Source organism: Rana temporaria, chromosome 9, assembly GCF_905171775.1.
Source record: "Rana temporaria chromosome 9, aRanTem1.1, whole genome shotgun sequence".
Classification (NCBI taxonomy): Eukaryota; Metazoa; Chordata; class Amphibia; order Anura; family Ranidae; genus Rana; species Rana temporaria.
In genome coordinates this window covers 111,336,996-111,357,328 of record NC_053497.1, presented here as the reverse complement: position 1 = coordinate 111,357,328, position 20,333 = coordinate 111,336,996, and the positions used below count along the sequence as shown (strand labels likewise).

The following is a 20,333-nucleotide window of genomic DNA, read 5'->3' as shown; positions in this document are numbered from 1 at the left end:
TGCTTCCAAAAAATACCCGCCGCCGTAATTCAGGTGCCCGTCGCCCATTGCATGAATCTATCTATGGTGATAGACAGGTGGCAGGAAAGAGGGGGCGGCACTCATGCGTCCTTTATGGACACACCGCCACTGATGGGCATACTATTATACCTCTCCTTCTAGATCAGGGGTGCCCAACCTTTTGCCACTTAAGCGATTTGGTATCCGGTCGTGGGCCACAAGGAGCGGAGCAGGCGGATAAAAGGTCTGTGTGCATTTTGCATATGCAGAACGCCAGCTTTAGAGAGATGGATGTGATGTGTAAGTAACGTATGGCTCATCCCAGTAAGTGATGGAATGTTTGGTGATCGATGTTGCAGAGAGTTTTAAACAAGCGTTGTCATCTGTGAACTTTGTAAATATGTCGAGATTAATCAGAAACTTGTTGAGGTGAGCGATGTGTGAGCGCGTCGCTGTGGTGACAGTTCACTCTACAAACACACCTCCAAACGGAAAGAGATTAGACTTCAAAACCACAAACCTCCCTATTTTTTTCCTCTGTACCAGAATCATGTGTGAAAAGCCAGCCTGGGACACGTCTTCCTTCCTGCAGTACAGCCAAATGCAAGGTGAGGGTGAGAATCTATTGTCTTTATAAAGTTTTCTTAGAGAAAAGTAGGGAAGAAAAACAGCTCAGATCGTTTCAGGAGCAGAGAGTTGGATAGCAGAAGAGCAGAGTCCACCATCAATGCAAAGAATTTCAGAACAGGTAGCTACTGAAGAAACAAGTCCTTCAGCAGTACCAAATATTATAGAAGAGGAGAGTTATGCCTGGTACACACGGTAAGGGCCCTTTCACACGGGGCTGTCCGTGTACGGGCTCCGCTTTGCTCAGCGGGGATCGCTCCGTCCAGGGCTTTTTTTCAGGGGGAACTTGGGGGAACTCAGTTCCACCACCTTTGGCTCAGACCCTTTGGTGCCTGCTCACCACAATCACTTGTAAACACAGAGGTCTGGTTTCTGTGTTTACAAGTGACAGCTCTGCGTGTAACCCCCCTGAACTCTGCACTCTGTATGTAATGCAACCCTGGTATTTAATGCCCCTTTAACCTTCCTGGCGGTGTTCCCGAGACTGACTCGGGGTTAGATTTTCCTGCTACGATCGGTAACCCCGAGTCAGTCTCGGGCTTGCCTCGCTAGATCCACAGGCACTTTTTACTTACCTTGTCCCTGGATCCAGCGATGCCACCGCACTGTGTGAGCAAGCGGGACCTCGCTCGATTCACATAGTGCCTCCGTGTGACGCCGATCTCCGTTCCCTGCGACGTTACGACGCACGGGGACGGAGAACGGCGCCAAATTCAAAAACGTAAACAAACACCTTACATACAGTATACTGTAATCTTATAGATTACAGTACTGTATGTAAAAAAAACACACCCCTCCCTGTCCCTAGTGGTCTGTCCTGTGTCATGCATGTCATTTTATATAATAAAAACCTTTTTTTCTCCCTGCAAACTGTAGATTGTCCATAGCAACCAAAAGTGTCCCTTTATGTCAAAAATAGTTTTAGAGCAGCTAAAAAACAGCGATAATAAATTATAATCACTTGCAGAATTGTGCGATAGCGATTTGTGGGGAAATTCGTCATAAAAAAAAAAAAAATAATGACAGCAACAATTCTGCAACTGAGCAAATTTCAGTGATTTTAATTTGATTACATTATTGAATAATTTTTATTATAATTATATTATTATTTGTTATAATTGTTTATAATTATTTATTATATTATAATTTATAATTTTGTTTTTAAAAAAATGTCATACCCGGGATGCCTATTAGAATCTTGTTTGGTCAGATTTAAGTGAGTTATTTCTAAAAATTACAGACCTACAATATAAAACGCCAAATTTCCTTGCAAATAATGGTACCGCTTTCAGCATGTTTTTTCGGAAAGAATCATACCGCCAGGGAGGTTAAGACCCTTCTACTGTTTGTGAAATCTGAATGGGGTCGTGGTTGAGTTCCCGCACCTATTTTCTGAGAAAAAAAGCTCTGGCTCCGTCGATCCCTGCTGAGCAGGCAGATGACAAGTCGGTCTCTGCACACGCAGGAACTGACCTGTCAGAGCGCCGCTCTCCCGGAAGGGTCACAATCTCCTACTATGCAAATTGAATGCAGGAAAGCATCCAATTCGCATAGGTGTGAACGCAGCCTAAAGCTGGCTATAGACAGTACAATTTTCTTTCCTGCAACCACAGCTTGCAGGAAAGAAAATCGCTCGATTCCCCATTAACATAGTCAGGGAGCTGTCCCAGCTGGGAGAACACACATAGCCGGATTCACAAAGACTCACGCCGACGTATCTTTATATACGCCGCGTAAGTCCATGGATGCGCCATCGTATCTATGCGCCGTATTCACAGTACAAGATACGCCTGATTTTGGCTTCCTACGACTGACGTAAGTCTCCTACGCCATCGTATCTTGGGTGCATATTTACGCTGGCCGCTAGGGGCGCTTCCATTGATTTACGTGTCGAATATGTAAATGACCTAGATACGCCGATTCACGAACGTACTTGCGCCCGTCGCAGTAAGCTACGCCGTTTACGTAAGGTGTACGTCCGCCGTAAAGATAGACCACCAAATAGCTGGTCTAAGTCGTGTAGGGTATGGACGTCGGAACTGCCGTCGGATTTTACGTCGTTTGCGTAAGTCGTACGTGAATGGGGCTGGGCGTAGGTTACGTTCACGTCGTTGCCACTGAGCCGTCATATCTAAGGGTGTAAATTCAACGTGATTCTGAGCATGCGCGCGCATGCGCCGTTCGTTCGGGAATTCATTTACATGGGGTCACGGCTAATTTTAATACAACACGCCCACTACCTTCCTAATTTGAATTAGGCGGGCTTACGCCGGCCCATTTACGCTACGCCGCCGTAACTTAGGGAGCAAGTGCTTTGTGAATACTGTACTTGCCTCTCTATGTTACGTCGGCGCTACGCCCGCACAGAGATACGCCGCTCTCTGTGAATCTGGGCCACAGTGTTGGCAATAATCACATAAAAAATCCAACAGGGTGGTTGTACCCACGTTGATTGATGAACTTGGGTGCAATCAGCTTGCCCATACATGATTAGAATCTCGGCCTGTCCTTGCTGAACAGACCAAGATTCAAACCGTGTATGGCCAGGTTTGGGCTCCATTCACACTTCTTTGGACACCAAACTCACATGAAAAGTCGTACCCCATGTTTTTCAATTAAAGTCGCAGCAACTTTAAAAAAAGTTCCTGCACTACTTTGGTCCAACTTTCATGCTACATGCCGATGGGAAAATAGAGAACCTGACGCTCTATTTTTTCCTCTTGATTCCCAGCATAGTGTTTCCTGCCGAGAAAACCGATCGTCTGTATGCTTACCTGTCCATGGTAAACCCGCGCATGCTCGATACGACTTTCGACGCATGCGCGGTAGCATACAACGATAGTGTGGGGTGTAGCAAGATGGTGGCGACGGCATCGAATGTGATGAGGGCAGGCTCGTCGTAGTCGATTACGTCACAGCGTTCTTGCCATTCAAAAGAACGACTGTTCTTTTGAATGGCCGTCTGTATGCACGGCTTGGCAAGCCAAGCTTGCCAGGAATCCCGCCAGGAAAACCAATGTTTTTTTCCTGATGGATTCTCAGCCATGTGTACAGGGCTTAAAGTGGAGGTTCCATCAAAAAAACAATTTTGCTTTAAACTGTAGCTTACGACTAAAAAATAAAAAAAGAAAATAAATATATATTTTTTTACTCATCTGGAAATGCCTGTTGCTATGCGGTCCCACGAAATCTGCCTTTGAATCCACCTAGGATTCTGACATCATCTCCCTCTAATGCTCCTGGGAAATGTGTGTCATCATTTCCCAGGATGCAGTGCGCTGTCCAATTATCACTCCCCATCCAAGACTTCCAGGAAGTAAGTGCCTGTAGGCTTCACATTGCCCACAAGCAAAATGACAACGGTGTAGACATAGTTTTATAAACTATCTTTTTTGAATATCTATGCGGATCGGCGGCGGATTGTAAAATAGTAAGTGACCGGATTTATATTATAAAAACGCATGATGAAAGGACATACATTTAAAAAATGCTAATTGTGGTTGGAACTCCGCTTTAAGGAGCAAAGTCCTTCACTGTAATTGCCTCAGAATGTGATTTAAAATCTACATAAAAAAGCATGTCTGGGAAGTTTCTGTCATGTTTACTGTGGAATAAACAATTCATGACCTGCGGTTTGCTTTCAGATGGCCCCAAATCCCTGCTGGCAAGCTATGAGTTCTAAATTGAGTTTTTTTGTTTTTCCCTTTAGATGTCTCCCGGGCGTGGGATAGCCTCATGGAAGCTAAAAATGTAGTGAGTAAAAAAAAAGCCTCTTCTGCTTATGGCAGTCAATCCAATTCTATCGCCACCTGTCACTGGTTACTCAGAGTTGCACCTGGTTTCTTTTCTACTATTTTCTACTTTTCTACTTTTCTACTATTTTGTTTAAGGAAATTAATTTATTATAATCTGCTGTTTATCTATTTCAGTCCAATAGCGTAAAATAGGTTTAGATACAGTAATGCATAGCATCTGTTTAGAATGTTTTTGTTGTTCTTTTAATTATAGTAATCTGCATGCTCGGATAAGTGTCTGGTATGGATTTTGCTGAGACCCTCACATCATTTTTTTCACTTAAAATTCATACTAAACCGAAGGGCCTGGTATGCTTTTGAACGGGGAACCCATGCCGTTTTTTTTATTTAAAATTTGGCGTGGAGTTCCCCCTCAAGATCATCAGAGCACAAGTCGCATTCCAAAGTCGGATCATGCAAGACAGCGATCTGACTTCAGTGATATTCAATGTGCTGAAGTAGGATCAAAGTCGGACCAAAATAGTACAGGGAGCATTTTCAAAGTCACACCGACATGTGTCAGACCAGTTAAGATGGCTCCCATAGGGAAACATTGATTTTCACACATCATACAACATGAGCTCCCAATGTCGGAGCGTTTGTCGCACTAGTGAGACCTAATAGGCACTGTGAGAAATGCATTTAAAAGATAAGTCACTTGTGTTATTTTAACCACTTAAGGACAGCCGCACTCAGATTTACATCGACAGAATGGCATGGACAGGCAAATGGGCGTACAGGTACGTCCCCTTTAATTTGCCGCCGTGTGGTCGCGCGAGCTTACGTGACCGTGCCCGCGGGCCCCGTGGACTCGATGTACGCCATTGTCCCGCGATCGTGTCACGGAGCTGAAGAACGGGGAGATGTCAGTGTAAACACAACATCTCCTCGTTCTTCCTAGAGACATGTCACTGATCGAATGCTCCCTCTCATCGGGAGCAGTGATCAGTGATGCGTCACTCGTAGCCACGCCCCCTAACAGAATCACTCCCTAGGACACACTTAACCTCTTCAGTGCCCCCTACAGGTTAACCCCTTCACTGCCAGTGTCATTTTTACAGTAATCAGTGCATTTTTATAGCGCCTGATCGCTGTAAAAATGACAGTGGTCCCAAGATGGTGTCAAAAGTGTCCGCCATAATGTTGCAGTCACAATAAAAATCGTTGATCGCCACCATTACTAGTAAAATAAATATATTAATAAATGACATAAAACTATCCCCTATTTTTTAGACGCTATAAATTGAGATTTTCCTAGCATGTGAAGGAAAATATTAGTTATATGAAGACAGGAGGCGAGTATTTTATGCAATATCTTTCTTTACTAAAGCTCATAGCAGAAATACATAAAAACTTTATGGTAATCTAAAAATAAAACATTCAAAGGACTACCAATCCCAGCAGTCCCTGGGGCAACGTAGCCCCTCCCAGGCCTCAGCCTATATATGGGACTGTCTGAGGTAACCACGTCCTCTTTCTTTGTGCAAATCCTTGTAATCAGGAAATGTAAGTTCGATCCTCTCTCCTTGTGAAGATCAGGGATTTCCATACTGGAACACGTTGTCCGCATCTGACTGGAACGGCAGGGGATGCCCAACGGGGTCGTTTCATACGAACTGACTTCATCCCAACGGGGATCAAGGGAAAACCGGATTCTTTGGGCCGACTGGGCCGTCGCCTTCAGGTAAAACATACCAACTGCAATCCAACAGGGATTGTGAGCAACTCAGGCCATCCGCATTCCAGGATGAGTACTGTACTGTTCAATAACCTGCAAGGAGAAGAGAATAATCGTAATAGGGATGGGAAGGGAGGGAAGATACTCGCCTCCTGTCTTCATATAACTAATATTTTCCTTCACATGCTAGGAAAATCTCAATTTATATATCAGACAGGAGGCTTCGTATCTTATGCAAGTTCAAAGCAAACAATAGAGTTAACAATGTATACAATGCAGATAAACCTCATAAAATTGACATGGACACATGGGCCTCCGGTCTGAAATAAAAATTACGAAAGGTGGACTCTGAGGACCAATCGGCTGCTCTAAGTAGGTCCGAAAGTGAGCCTCCGGAGGAGACGATCTTCGTAGCCATAGCGCCCCTAGTGGAATGAGCTCCAAACAGGGAGGTGTCTATGCCCGCCATCTCCATGGTGGAACGTATCCACCGTGCCAAGGTAGCGGAAGAGACTGGATGATGGGGTTTAACGTATGAGACTAGGAGTTGGGAGAAGTTCGGTGGGCGAAGAACAGACGTGTGTGCCTCATAGGATTGTAAACAGCGCACTACGCACAGTCGCGGATGAGTGGGAAAAAAGGGGATAAAAGACAGATTGAATACCTGTCTTTGTCCTACGGACCACCGAAAATCTGACCCCTTGAGGCGAAAATTGGCGCCTGGAAATGTCTAACGCTCTCACGTCCGAGACGCGCTTGAACGAGACCAAGCAGAGTAACACTGTGAGTTTGAAAGACAGTAATCTTAGGGATAGATCCTCATTGTCTTCCCATGAAGCAAACATGTCAAGTAGCTTGGAGACGTCCCAAGTTGCCTGATACTTAGGTCTAGGGGGGCGTTGGAATTTTATACCCCGCAGAAGTCTACAGACCAAAGGGTGTTTGCCTACGGCTAAAGAGTTAACTGGACAGTGGTATGCTGATATAGCTGAGCGGTATATGTTGATGGAGCTGTAAGATTTGCCGGAATCAAAAGATTCCGCCAAATAATTCACCACTACAGATACAGGGGCATGTATGGGATCAACCTGTTGTTGATCACACCAACGAACCCAGAGTCGCCAAGCATGCCGGTAGGTTGATCTAGTCCCGGGGGCCCAGGCCACGTCGAGGAGATCCCTAGCTGACCCTGAAAGGTCGATATCCGCTTCGGAGATCCTGAAATCAGCCATGCTAGGAGGTGGAGGTTGCCCTCCATTATTAGTGGATGGGGTTCCCCGGATGGGTTGGTCAGCAGTAATGGGAACAGAGGGAGCAGTCTGGGGTAATCCACGACCATCCCTAAGAGGAGAGGGAACCAGGGTTGTGTCGGCCACCAGGGTGTGATCAGCACAATAGTTGCCTGTTGATTCGAGGCGTGGAGGAGAACTCTGGGTATCATCTGGAATGGGGGAAACGCGTAATGAGTTCCCTCTGGCCAGATGTGACGGAAAGCGTCCACTGCGGATGCTTCTGGGTCGGGCCTCCAGCTGAAGAACTGGGGTAGCTGGTGGTTGAGGCGAGAGGCGAACAAATCCATGTTCAACGGGCCCCAAAGACGTTCCAATAGGTGGAACACAGGGCGATCCAGTCGCCAGTCGCTGGAATCGACAAGGTGGCGAGAGTACCAGTCGGCTACCGTGTTGGAGACTCCAGGAATGTATTCCGCGATAGGGACAATGTTGCGGGCCAAGCAGAAGTGCCAGAACTCCTTTGCCAGTTCTGCAAGGGTCCTGGACCTGGTGCCTCCTAAGCGGTTGACGTACTGAACCGCGGCCACATTGTCCATGCGGAATAGTACACAGCAATCGGAAGCCTGTGGGATGAAGCTCTTGACGGCGAAGAATGCCGCCAGCAGTTCCAAGGCATTGATGTGCAATTCCGATTCGGAGGCAGACCAAGTCCCCCCTGTGGAAGCTGCCCCGCATCGGGCGCCCCAGCCGTGGCGACTGGCGTCCGACTCTATGATGATGTCGGGACCTGAATTGAATATGGTCTTGCCGTTCCACTCGATTGCGTGGCGAAGCCACCATTGTAATTCCTCTATTGCTTCCGAACAGAGAGAGATCTCGTCCGCATATCTGAGGCCCTGGCGAAGGTGCAAAATTTTGAGCCTCTGAAGGGCTCTGTAATGAAGTGGGGCCGGGAAGATGGCCTGTATGGATGAAGCTAAAAGTCCCACCAAGCGGGCCAGAACCCTTAAGGATAAGGAGCCTTTGCGAAGCACTGCCCTGATTTCTTTGCGAATTAGGGCCAATTTTGGTTTTGGAAGTCGGAGGACCGCTTGTTTGGTGTCCACTAGGAAACCCAAGAATTCCAACACCTGGGCCGGATTTAGAACCGATTTTTCGTGGTTGATTAGGAAACCCAGCGTTTGTAGCAGGGAGACCGTCCATGCCATGTGAAGGGAAACTAGGGCCCTCGAGTGGGCCATGATTAGGATATCGTCCAGATAGATAATTAGACGTACCCCTCTGCTTCGAAGTGCAGCTACCACTGGTTTCATCAACTTTGTGAAACACCATGGTGCCGACGATAGTCCGAATGGAAGGCAGGTGAACTGCCATATCTGGTCTTTCCAGCGGAACCGGAGTAGGTGTTGTGACTCCGTGTGGATAGGGACGGTGAGATAAGCGTCCTTCAAATCTATTTTCCCTAACCAGTCCCCCGGTTGTAGGAGGTCTCGAAGGCAGTGAATGCCCTCCATCTTGAAGTGTCTGTAGCAGACATGTTGGTTCAAATCTCTTAGGTTTATTACGGGCCGGAACCCGCCCCCTTTCTTCTTGACAAGAAAAAGGTTGCTTGTGAAGCCCGGGGAACAATCCTCTACTTTTAAAATCGCCTGTTTGGACCAGAGGTCCTGTATTTCGTTCTTGATGAGAGTAACGTTCTGGCGTGTGAATTTGATAGGATGAGGGATCACATTTAATGTCGGTGACGACAGAAGTTCTATTTGAAAACCCTCTACCGTCTGCAATATCCATGGGTCTGCCGTAATCGCAGACCAGGCGTGGATAAAATACCTCAGGCGTCCCCCCACTGGAATGTGTGGTTGTGGAGTGTAAGGTATACTCACCGAATGGAGGTCGGGCTCGGGTGTATCCGCGTCCGCCGCGTCCGCGCCATGGTCTGCCCCGGGGTGGAAAGAACGGTGCTGGTTGCGCCACTGGAACGGGGTAGGTGGAAGGAGCCTGCTGGTACTGGTATTGGGGGTTTGGTCTGTTTTGTGGCCTATAGGTGGACCCACGGCCGGCAGATCGGCCTCTACTTCTGCCGGCCCTGTTGAAAACTCTCACAGCCCCTGACTTTCTGAGAGATGTTTGGGCTTTATCAAGTCCTGAAAACAAACCCACAAATTTATTGATGTCTTTGAGGAGGTTATCCCCAAAGAGCATACCGACTGCCGCCGGGCCGGGTTCGGTCTCGGCCAGGTGGGAAAGTTGGGGGTCTAGCCGCATTAAGATGGAGCGGCGTCTCTCCACCGAGCAGGAGGTGTTAGCCGTGCCCACTAGGCAGATAGCCCTCTGAGCCCAGCCGCGTAGTTGCATTAAATCTACCGGTTGACCCGAAGCGGCTGCCTGTTCTGATAAATTCAGAATTTTGGTTAGGGGTCCCATTAGATCTAAGATGCGTTCCTGGATAGATTTAAAGGAACGCTCAATCCCTTTTTTGGGAAGTTTCCCCGATTTTGCCAAGTATTTGGCCAGCATGGGATCCACCTCAGGTGTGGTTACTACCTTGTTGGGGATAGAGGGTCTAGGGCACTCGGCCCGCAGTTTGTTGCGGGCGTGTCTGTCCAGGGATTTCCTGGCCCAGAGCTCCACGTACTGAGATACGTGAGGTAAGGGGGACCAATCGCCGGATCGCGGGTGAGCGATGGCATCTGGGTGAAAAAATGGTTCCCCCAAGGCATCTAAAATGCTTTCTCCCTGTGCATCAGGGTTGGCATTGGCGTGAAATGCCGTATCCTCAGCATCCTGTCTATCCTCGTCAGACCCATAGTCGTCAGACTCGCTTTTCCCTGAAGCACCTGGTGAATCCTCATCCGAGGAATCAACATAGGAGTCAGGTTTGGTCCTTCTAGCGGACCGATGCCTCTTAGTGTTTAACTCCCTGAGGCCCAGGGGTCGGTCAGGGTCTGTTGGATGCTGTGGTTGGCAGGCCGGGGAGGGAACTGCCTGAAACAAATTATTCTCTTCCCCTGTCGGGGAGTCAGGTGCTGCTAGAACGTGTTTCTGTTTAAAAGAAACTTTGCCTTTCTTGTGTGGCGGTTCGCCATTTTGAGGCGGATTAACCGTAGCAGCCTTTGAGGGATGTGTTCCAGTGGACGGGATGGCCGAGGCCAGAGCCGTTTGGACAGAGATATTGATCAGATCTTGGATCTGAGCCGCCGTCATGAACTGAGTGGTATCCAGGGTAAAAGCCTCCCCTGCAAGGGGGGCAGTGTAATTATCCTCAGACATGCTTTTTTAAAATGTCGGCGTTTTAAAACTCACTGGTCCCTCTATAAATCAATATATATATTTATTTAAATCAGTCTAGACTGTAATGTACCAGTGAAGTGTATCCTTACAGTTATTTAGCCTAGAAACAATTTGTGGATCAAACTCTATCCTTACAGTTTGTAAGCATAGAAGCAATTAGGATGTTTAAAAGGTTTCTGTGGGTAACAAGTATCCACAAGTGTCAGTAATAGGGGGAGAAAACGGGGGTAGCTCAGCAGGCTTCCTCACCTCAGAACCGCTCGTCTTGCACTGGCAGCGGTGTGAGGGAGAAAGCCCGCGTTACTTTCGCGCTCTGGGCGAAGTCTCGCGAGACTACGCTACCCGAGCGCTGATTGGCTGGTTGCCGCCGAGTCCCGCCCCTCCTCAGTGAAAGAACGTGAGGAGAAGGGAGAAGATGGCGCTGCCTGTCGCGCTGCGAACGCTGACAGGCAAGCGGTGGGGGGGGCGGGCGGGGGAACACCACTCCATGCAGTGTGCGAGTGAGGGGACAGCGTCCGCACCTCACGATCAGCAGGTGTAGATGGAGTAAACAGGAGAGAAAGGGCACATAACCCGGAAAACCGTCAGGAAAGAGGAGAATTCTAAATGGTTATTACAGAAGTAAATAACAATGAATAAAGCGCGTACAGCATACATAAGTGAAATGAGTGAATAACAGCTGTGGAAAAAACGGAAAGACCGCAGGGGGGGGGGAACCCCACTGTCACTGAAACAGCTGTCTATCAATGTCAATCAAATACTTATCTGAATCCTGCGATGAGCAGAAAGAAAGAGGACGTGGTTACCTCAGACAGTCCCATATATAGGCTGAGGCCTGGGAGGGGCTACGTTGCCCCAGGGACTGCTGGGATTGGTAGTCCTTTGAATGTTTTATTTTTAGATTACCATAAAGTTTTTATGTATTTCTGCTATGAGCTTTAGTAAAGAAAGATATTGCATAAGATACGAAGCCTCCTGTCTGATATATAACTTAAGTGATTTGGTATCCGGTCGTGGGCCACGAGGAGCGGAGCAGGCGAATAAAAGGTCAATCGATGTTGCAGAGAGTTTTAAACAAGCAGACAACATAAAAGGTTATGTAGGGAGTTGAAGGGATAGGCAAAGGAGCTAGGCCAGCACAAGCAATATTCAAACACTCTGAGAAGAGGAGAGGGCTGTGACGTGCAAGGGGGGGGGGGGTGCTAGGCTATTGACTCTTCCTGGAGTTGTCAAATTTGCTAGCTAGTTTAGAGGCACATTTTTATAGAAAGAAAAAACTCTGCAAATAATCATTTAACCTTCTTGTTTTTTGTGCTTTTACCTGTAAATTTAGTGAAGTAAAGATGCACATTATTACGGCAAGACAGATTTGCCATTGTGGGAGGGGTTAAGATATACATTATAGCAGGGAAATCTCACTATTGTGGAAGGGGTGAAGATACACATTATTACAGCAAGGCAATCTCATCATTGTGGGAGGGGTGAAGATACACATTATTACGGCAAGAAAATCTCACCATTGTGGGAGAGGTAACGATACACATTATGGCAGGGCAATCTCACCATTGTGGGAGAGGTGACGATACACATTACGGCAGGGCAATCTCACCATTGTGGGAGAGGTGAGGATACACATTACGGCAGGGCAATCTCACCATTGTGGGAGAGGTGAGGATACACATTATGGAAGGGCAATCTCATTATTGTGGGAGAGGTGAAGATACACATTACGCATAGTTCCCAACTGTCCCTGATTTTGAGGGACTGGCCCTGATTTGGAGAAATGTCCCTCTGTCCCTCATTCCCCTCATTTGGCCCTCATTTTGGTCTGATCTCTATAATTGTATACAGGGCCGCTGATAGAAATCATGGGGCCCCATACAACCTACCTGACGGGGCCCCCTTCAGTCCCGCCCCTGGTCCCTCCTTCAGCCCCACCCCTGGCTCCGCCCCCTGGCCCAGCGACTTGACATCGGGACATGCCAATGCCATAAATGTACTGCAGAGACAGTGCTACCCATGCCGCTAATGCCATAATGTACTGCAGACAGTTCCACCCATGCCATATTGTGCTGCAGACAGTGCCACCCATGCTGCCAATGGCATAATGCCATTGGCAGCATAGGTGGCACTGTCTGCAGCACATTACGGCATTGGTGGAACGGGTGGCACTGTCTGCAGATTACAGCATTGGCGGCATGGGTGGCACTGTCTCTGCAGGCAGCACATGCGTTATGGGCCATAATACATGTGCTACCTGCAGACAGTCCCACCCATGCCACCAATGCCGTAATGTGCTGCAGACAGTGCCACCCATGACCCAATGCCATAACGCATGTGCTACCTGCTGATAGTGCCACCCATGCCGTCAATGCCATATTGTGCTGCAGACACTGTCATCCATACCGCCAATGGCATAATGCCATTGGCAGCATGGGTAGGCACTGTCTCTGCAGGCAGCACATGCGTTATGGCATTAGCGTCATGGGTGGCACTGTCTGCAGCACATTATGGCATGGGTGGCACTGTCTCTGCAGGCAGCACATGCATTATGGGCAGACAGAGCCACCCCTCCTCCACCAAGTATAGTCCCGCCTCAGTACAGACCCCCCTCTCCACTAAGAATAGACCCTCCTTCCTTAGTACAGACCCCCCTCTCCACCAAGTATAGTCCCCCCTCAGTACAGACCCCCCCTCAGTCCAAACTCCCTCCACCAGTATAAACCCCCTCCCTCAGTACAGACCCCCCACTAAGTACAGACCCCCTCCACTAAGTATAGTCCCCCTCAGTACAGACACCCTCTCTCAGTATAGACCACCCCCTCCCTCAGTATAGAGCCCCCTCCCCTAAGTACAGACCTCCCTCAGTCCAGACCCCCCCTCCACTAAGTACAGACCCCCTCCCTTAGTACACAACCCCTCCACTAAGTAAAGACCCCCCTTCCTCAGTCCATACCCCACTCCACCAGCATATACCCCTCTCCCTCAGTACAGATCCCCTCCACCAGTATAGACCCCCCCTCCACTAAGTACAGACCCCCTCCCATAGTACAGACCCCCTTCCTGAGTACAGATTCCCATCTCCACTAACTATAGCCCCCCTCAGTACAGACCACACCCCCTCACTATAGACCCCCCTCCCTTAGTCTAGGCCCCCTCTCCAATAAGTACAGACCCACTCCCTTAGTACAGTCACCTCTTAAGTATAGACCCCCCTCCCCCAGTCCTGACCCCCCTTACACTACAAGGCCGCCCTTACACTAAGTACAGACACCCTCCCCCAGCTCAGAACCCCTATACTAAGTACAAACCCCCCTTACACTAAGTATAGAGACCCCTCCCTCACTCCACACTCTGTAGTCACACCTCACTTCAGGCTCAGGCTTGGGCCGGCAGTGGACATCCCATAGTAAGCATCCCATAGTAAGTGTCACCCTTTCCTCCCTCCTCCCTCCTACCTGTTGCAGCACTCGCTTGCAGCTGGAGAGGAGACTCAGACGAGGATCGCGTGCAGCCGCGCCGCCCGGGTGGAGATCGTGACATCATCATGTCTGAGAGATGTCACTGGCTCAGCTCAGCAGAGAAGTAGGGAGGAGGAAGCAGGGCACACGCCAGGCAGGCACGGCTGAGGAGCTTGACTTGTTATTTCAGCGGAAAAAAAACCCTAGGGAGAGTCAGGATGGTGTCACCCGAGCCGCACACCCCCCCGCACCCGCCTAGCAACGCAATTGGCCGGGACTTGAGCCAGCACAGGGAGCGGCGCGGAAGAGGTATTCTTCCGCACCCGAAATAGACAAAATAGTCCCTTCCCTACCGCCATCTAATAATACAAAGTTCAATCACAAACAAACGGAAAAAAAACGTAAAATCTGAACGGGGGGGGGGGTTGGGGGGTGTCAGTGGCATGTCAGTATCAAACGGTTGTGGTGGTTGGGCATTTGATCGACGTTAAGGGACAGGGCTGCAGGATTTTTTTTTATTACATTATTTTATTGATCTGATCAGGTTGCCGGGCCCCCCTGCTGGCCGGGCCCGGTACAACAGGGCCAGCTGTACTGGCCTATCAGCGGCCCTGATTGTATATAAAATTCACCTTTTATCTATCAAAAAGGGTTTTCCAACGCTAAACCTTTCATCTGGTTTCTAAATTGCTGCATTTGTAAATTCCAAAAGCCAATATAAAGGAATAGTAGTGGTAAAAAAAGCACTAGTGGGTTTAAACAATCTTGTTTTTTGTACAATTCTTCTTAAAGGGGGGCGTGGCAAGGTGTGTGTCCTATGCCTGCATACTTTTGCTGATAGGTGTCCCTCATTCCCATCTCAAAAAATTGGGAGGTATGCATTACGGCAAGGAAATCTCACCATTGTGGAAGGGTTGAAGATACACATTACGGCAGGGCAATTTCACCATTGTGGGAGAGGTGAAGATACACATTACGGCAGGGCAATCTCACCACTGTGGGAGGGGTGAAGATACACATTATGGCAGGAAAATCTCACCATTGTGGGAGGGGTGAAGATACACATTACGGCAGGAAAATCTCACCACTGTGGGAGGGGTGAAGATACACATTACGGCAGGGCAATCTCACCATTGTGGGAGAGGTGAAGATACACATTAGGGCAGGGCAATCTCACCATTTTGGGAGAGGTGAAGATACACATTACGGCAGGGCAATCTCACCATTGTGGGAGAGGTGAAGATACAAATTACGGCAGGCAATCTCACCATTGTGGGAGAGGTGAACATACACATTACGGCAGGGCAATCTCACCATTGTGGGAGAGGTGAAGATACACATTACGGCAGGGCAATCTCACCATTGTGGGAGAGGTGAAGATACACATTACGGCAGGGCAATCTCACCATTGTGGGAGGGGTTAAGATACACATTACAGCAGGGCAATCTCACCATTGTGGGAGGGGTGAAGATACACATTATGGCAGGAAAATCTCACCATTGTGGGAGGGGTGAAAATACACATTACGGCAGGAAAATCTCACCACTGTGGGAGGGGTGAAGATACACATTACGGCAGGGCAATCTCACCATTGTGGGAGAGGTGAAGATACACATTAGGGCAGGGCAATCTCACCATTTTGGGAGAGGTGAAGATACACATTACGGCAGGGCAATCTCACCATTGTGGGAGAGGTGAAGATACAAATTACGGCAGGCAATCTCACCATTGTGGGAGAGGTGAACATACACATTACGGCAGGGCAATCTCACCATTGTGGGAGAGGTGAAGATACACATTACGGCAGGGCAATCTCACCATTGTGGGAGAGGTGAAGATACACATTACGGCAGGGCAATCTCACCATTGTGGGAGGGGTTAAGATACACATTACAGCAGGGCAATCTCACCATTGTGGGAGGGGTGAACATACACATTACAGCAGGGCAATCTCACCATTGTGGGAGGGGTGAAGATACACATTACAGCAGGAAAATCTCACCATTGTGGGAGAGGTGAGGATACACATTATGGCAGGGCAATCTCACCATTGTGGGAGAGGTGAAGATACACATTACGGCAGGGCAATCTCACCATTGTGGGAGGGGTGAAGATACACATTACAGCAGGAAAATCTCACCATTGTGGGAGAGGTGAGGATACACATTACGGCAGGGCAATCTCACCATTGTGGGAGAGGTAAAGATACACATTACAGCAGGAAAATCTCACCATTGTGGGAGAGGTGAGGATACACATTACGGCAGGGCAATCTCACCATTGTGGGAGAGGTAAAGATACACATTACAGCAGGAAAATCTCACCATTGTGGGAGAGGTAAAGATACACATTACAGCAGGAAAATCTCACCATTGTGGGAAAGATAGACGCAAACTACTGTGGGGAAATCTCATCACTTAAGACTTTAAATTGTATAGGAAACAAAGGGGATTTAAACAAAGTTGAAATAATTTTCATGGTGGAATTCATTGCCTGAGTGTGTTTTAAAGTTTGGCTGATTAGTGCATAGTTGAAATTATTGTTTTCTTCACAGTTACAGGAGATAGAAAATAAAGTTGATCTCCAAAATAGGCGCCACACTCAGGCACGGAAAATTTGCAGAAGGCTAGAGATGGACAGAGGTTTATATTCTGGTATGTTTTAATACAGTTTATTAGTAAATAACCCCAATCTGAAATAAACATGCAGAGCCAGCTAAACCACTAAATAAACAGTTGAAGCACTTATGCAGTCCAGCTCGCTCCTCCTTCTAACTCCTACTCATTCTATTTAGTTGTCTTCTCTTACTACTCTTTTACACAGTCTGGTGTTGCATCACCAACAATTCTGTCCTCCTGTTCCCTGGACATATACAGTCTTGCTGCTTTATTTTTACTTCCTTCACTACAGTATACAGCTTTATCTCCTCCCTCACAATCCTGTGTGCTTAGGGACAGGCAAAAAATCAGAGCCTCTGCTTTCACAGATTGGGTTTGTTGCCGTGTCAAACAGTAGGTTGGGTCCCCCAGTCCCATGAACAAGAAAATGGGCACAAACTGACATGTTTCTAATTGCGCTAAATATAGGGCTTGGCTTAAAGTGGTATGTTTAAATAAAGTCTAAGCTGACTTGCATATAGAATGAGAATACAGTGGGTTGAATAAGGAATGTACAGCACAGCATCTGTGGGGGTTCACTGGGTGGGGCCAGGGCCAAACATTAGAAGTTGGGGCATCTATTCAGGGTTAGTAGTAAATGATTCTGCATCACTTACTACTGACTCTTGACCTCTGTGTCACTTACTACTGACCTCCGAAGTCTCTGTGACTTACTATCGACCTCTGCATTCTTCATCACTTACTACTGTCCTTGAAAACTCTACATCATTACTACTGATCTCTGCATGAGTTACTAATAAGCTCTGTGTCACTGACTACTTACTACTGTTCTTTGCATCACTTACTATTAACCACTGAACTCTGAGTCAATTACTACTGACCTCTAAACTCTGCATCACTTACTACTGACCTGTGAACCCTGCGTCATTTACTACTGACCCCTGTACCGCTACAGACCTCTGCAGTCTGCATCACTTACAACTGACCTCTGCAATGCTACTAACTCTCAATTCTGAAATCTACAGCCCTCAAATGTTCCACTCGTCTACTCGCATTTTGCGAGTGGAAAATGAGGGCTGGCGAGGGTGGGCTGCCTGGAAACGGGGGGAGGGGGCGAGCACCTCCAGTAGGCAGGGTTGTATGGGAGCCCAGCGATTTCGGAGGGGAAGAGAGAGAAGAGCAGGCAGCCAGATGATCAGAGTGCCGAGGAACATCACAGCTTTCATATCAATTGCTGTGTGTTCTCCACACTCGCTGTTTGATACAGCCCCTCCTCCTTGTCCGGGGACTTTGATAGACAAATCACCTGTCCAATTCGGGGACGTGTGACGTATATCAAAGTTTCTCAGCCACGAGGCGGGCTGTATGTGATGGCAAGTGGCAGGAACACACAGCAATTGAAATGAAAGCTGTGATGTTCCTTGGCGCTCTGATCATCCGGCTGGCAATTCCTTTCCTCTCTTCCCCTGCACAGGTAGGCTGCAATGGTGGACACAGGCTGCATTGGTGGACACAGGCTACATTGTTAGGCACAGGTTGCATTGGTGGACATTGGCTGCATTGTTAGGCACAGGCTGCATTATTAGGCACAGACTGCATTGTTAGGCATAGGCTGTATTGGTGCATTAATGGACATGGGCAGGCTGCATTGATGGACACGGGCAGGCTGCATTGATGGACACGGGCAGGCTGCATTGATGGACATGGGCAGGCTGCGTTGGTGGGCATGGGGAGGCTGCGTTGGTGGGCATGGGCAGGCTGCATTGATGACACAGGCAGGCTGCATTGATGGACACGGGCAGGCTGCATTGATGGATACGGGCAGGCTGCTTTGATGGACATGGGCAGGCTGCTTTGATGGACACAAGCATGCTGCTTTGATGGACACGGGTAGGTTGCATTGATGGACACAGGCTGACCTCTGAACTCTGTGTTACTTATTATTGACCTCTGCATTTTGCATCACATACTACTGTCCTCTGAATCATTACTACTGATCCCTGCATCATTATACATCACATAATACTAACGCCTGAACTCTGTGTCACATACTACCGAACCCTGAAGTCTGTATCACTTACTACTGCCCTCGGCACTCTGAGTCACTTACTACTAACCTCTGTGTCACTACTGACCTATTGATTCTGTCTTGCATACTACTGACATCTGCACACATCACAACTGTCCTCTGCATCACTACTAACCTCTGAATTCCACATCACTTACTACTCACCTCCGCACCACTTCTGGCCTCTGCGCTTTGCCTCGCTTACAACTGACATCTGAACTTTGCGTTACTTACAACTGAACTCTATGTAACCTAGTATTGACCTCTGGGCCACTACAGACCTCTGCACTCTGCATCACTTACAACTGTTCCCTGTGTTACTACTATTGTTTTAACTCTGCGTCACTTACTACTCACCCCTACACCACTGCTGACCTCTGCACTCTGCCTCACTTCCAACTGACTTCTGCACCACTACTGACCTCTGAACTCACTACTATTCTTTTAACTCTGTGTCACTTACAACTGACCTCTGCATCACTACTGACCTCTGAGTCACTTACTACTGACCTCTGTGTCACTACTGACCTCTGAACTCTGTCCTTATACTTGGTATAAAATTAAAGCAGCCTAAATTTCTCTGCATATAGCATATTGTGTCTACAGTAGCCTTTTATTATGATACCTAGACTAATCTGTGCCCAGGAAAACATGTATCCCTGTACCAGAAGTATATTTAGAACTAAAGTATACCAGAAGTATATTTTAGATCTATTCTGTTAAATCTGAACTCCAGACACTTCTGCCAGACATAGGGCCATATTCTCGTAGATCCTGCGGCGGCGGCGCGTAAGCCATTTACACTACGCCGCCCCAACTTACAGGAGCAAGTGCTGTATTCCCCAAACACTTGCTCCGTAGTTTGGGGCGGCGTAGTGTAATTGGCCCGGCGTATCCCCGCGTAATTCCAAGGGGGCGGCTTGTATATAAATTAAGAGCGCCCCCGTGCCGTTCGAACTGCGCATGTGCCGGGCTTAAAATAGCCCAGTGCGCATGCTCCAGTTCTCGACGGAAAACGTCAATGACGCCGACGTGTGCGTCATTGACGTAAAGTCGTATTCAAGAACGACTTAGTAAAACGACGTACCCGACGGGAAAAGACGACGCGGACCCGACGCCATACTTAACATGGCATACGTGGGACTGGCGTAAGGTCATTTAGCAGGGGTAACCTTACGCTTACGCAAACGACGTAAGCGACGGTCACGCAACGCGATTTCGTTTGGGAATCGGCGTATCAGGCTCATTTGCATAAACAAATGAGAACTGAACGTAAACGCCATCTAGCGGCCGGCGGCGAATTACATTTAGGATCCGACAGTGTAAGTGACTTACACTAGTCGGATCCTAGCCTAAATCCGGCGTATCTTGTTTTGTGAATACAAAACAATGATACGCCGGCGGGAAATTCGATTTACGCCGGTGTATCAGTAGATACACTGGCGTAACTTGTTTAAGAATATGGCCCTTAATACCCAAGTCAGTAAAAGTTTGGTCACTGACTCCTCTGCAGCCTGCAGAATGGACAATGAAGGAGCATCGCTGGTGAGATCATCACTCTTC

At 48.1% G+C, this 20,333-nt stretch overlaps 1 protein-coding gene across 1 annotated transcript in view; it reads left to right on the top strand.

Moving 5' to 3' along the window:
* The first annotated feature begins 369 nt into the window (after nucleotides 1–369).
* The window catches only part of CCDC187 (coiled-coil domain containing 187), a 122,747-nt gene continuing 102,783 nt past the window's right edge, over nucleotides 370–20,333 (top strand). The window contains exons 1-3 of the mRNA XM_040324132.1: nucleotides 370–608; nucleotides 4,337–4,380; nucleotides 16,639–16,738. Of these exons, the coding sequence (XP_040180066.1) occupies nucleotides 437–608; nucleotides 4,337–4,380; nucleotides 16,639–16,738 (316 nt within the window). The 5' untranslated portion in view covers nucleotides 370–436. The remainder of the gene's footprint in view (nucleotides 609–4,336; nucleotides 4,381–16,638; nucleotides 16,739–20,333) is intronic.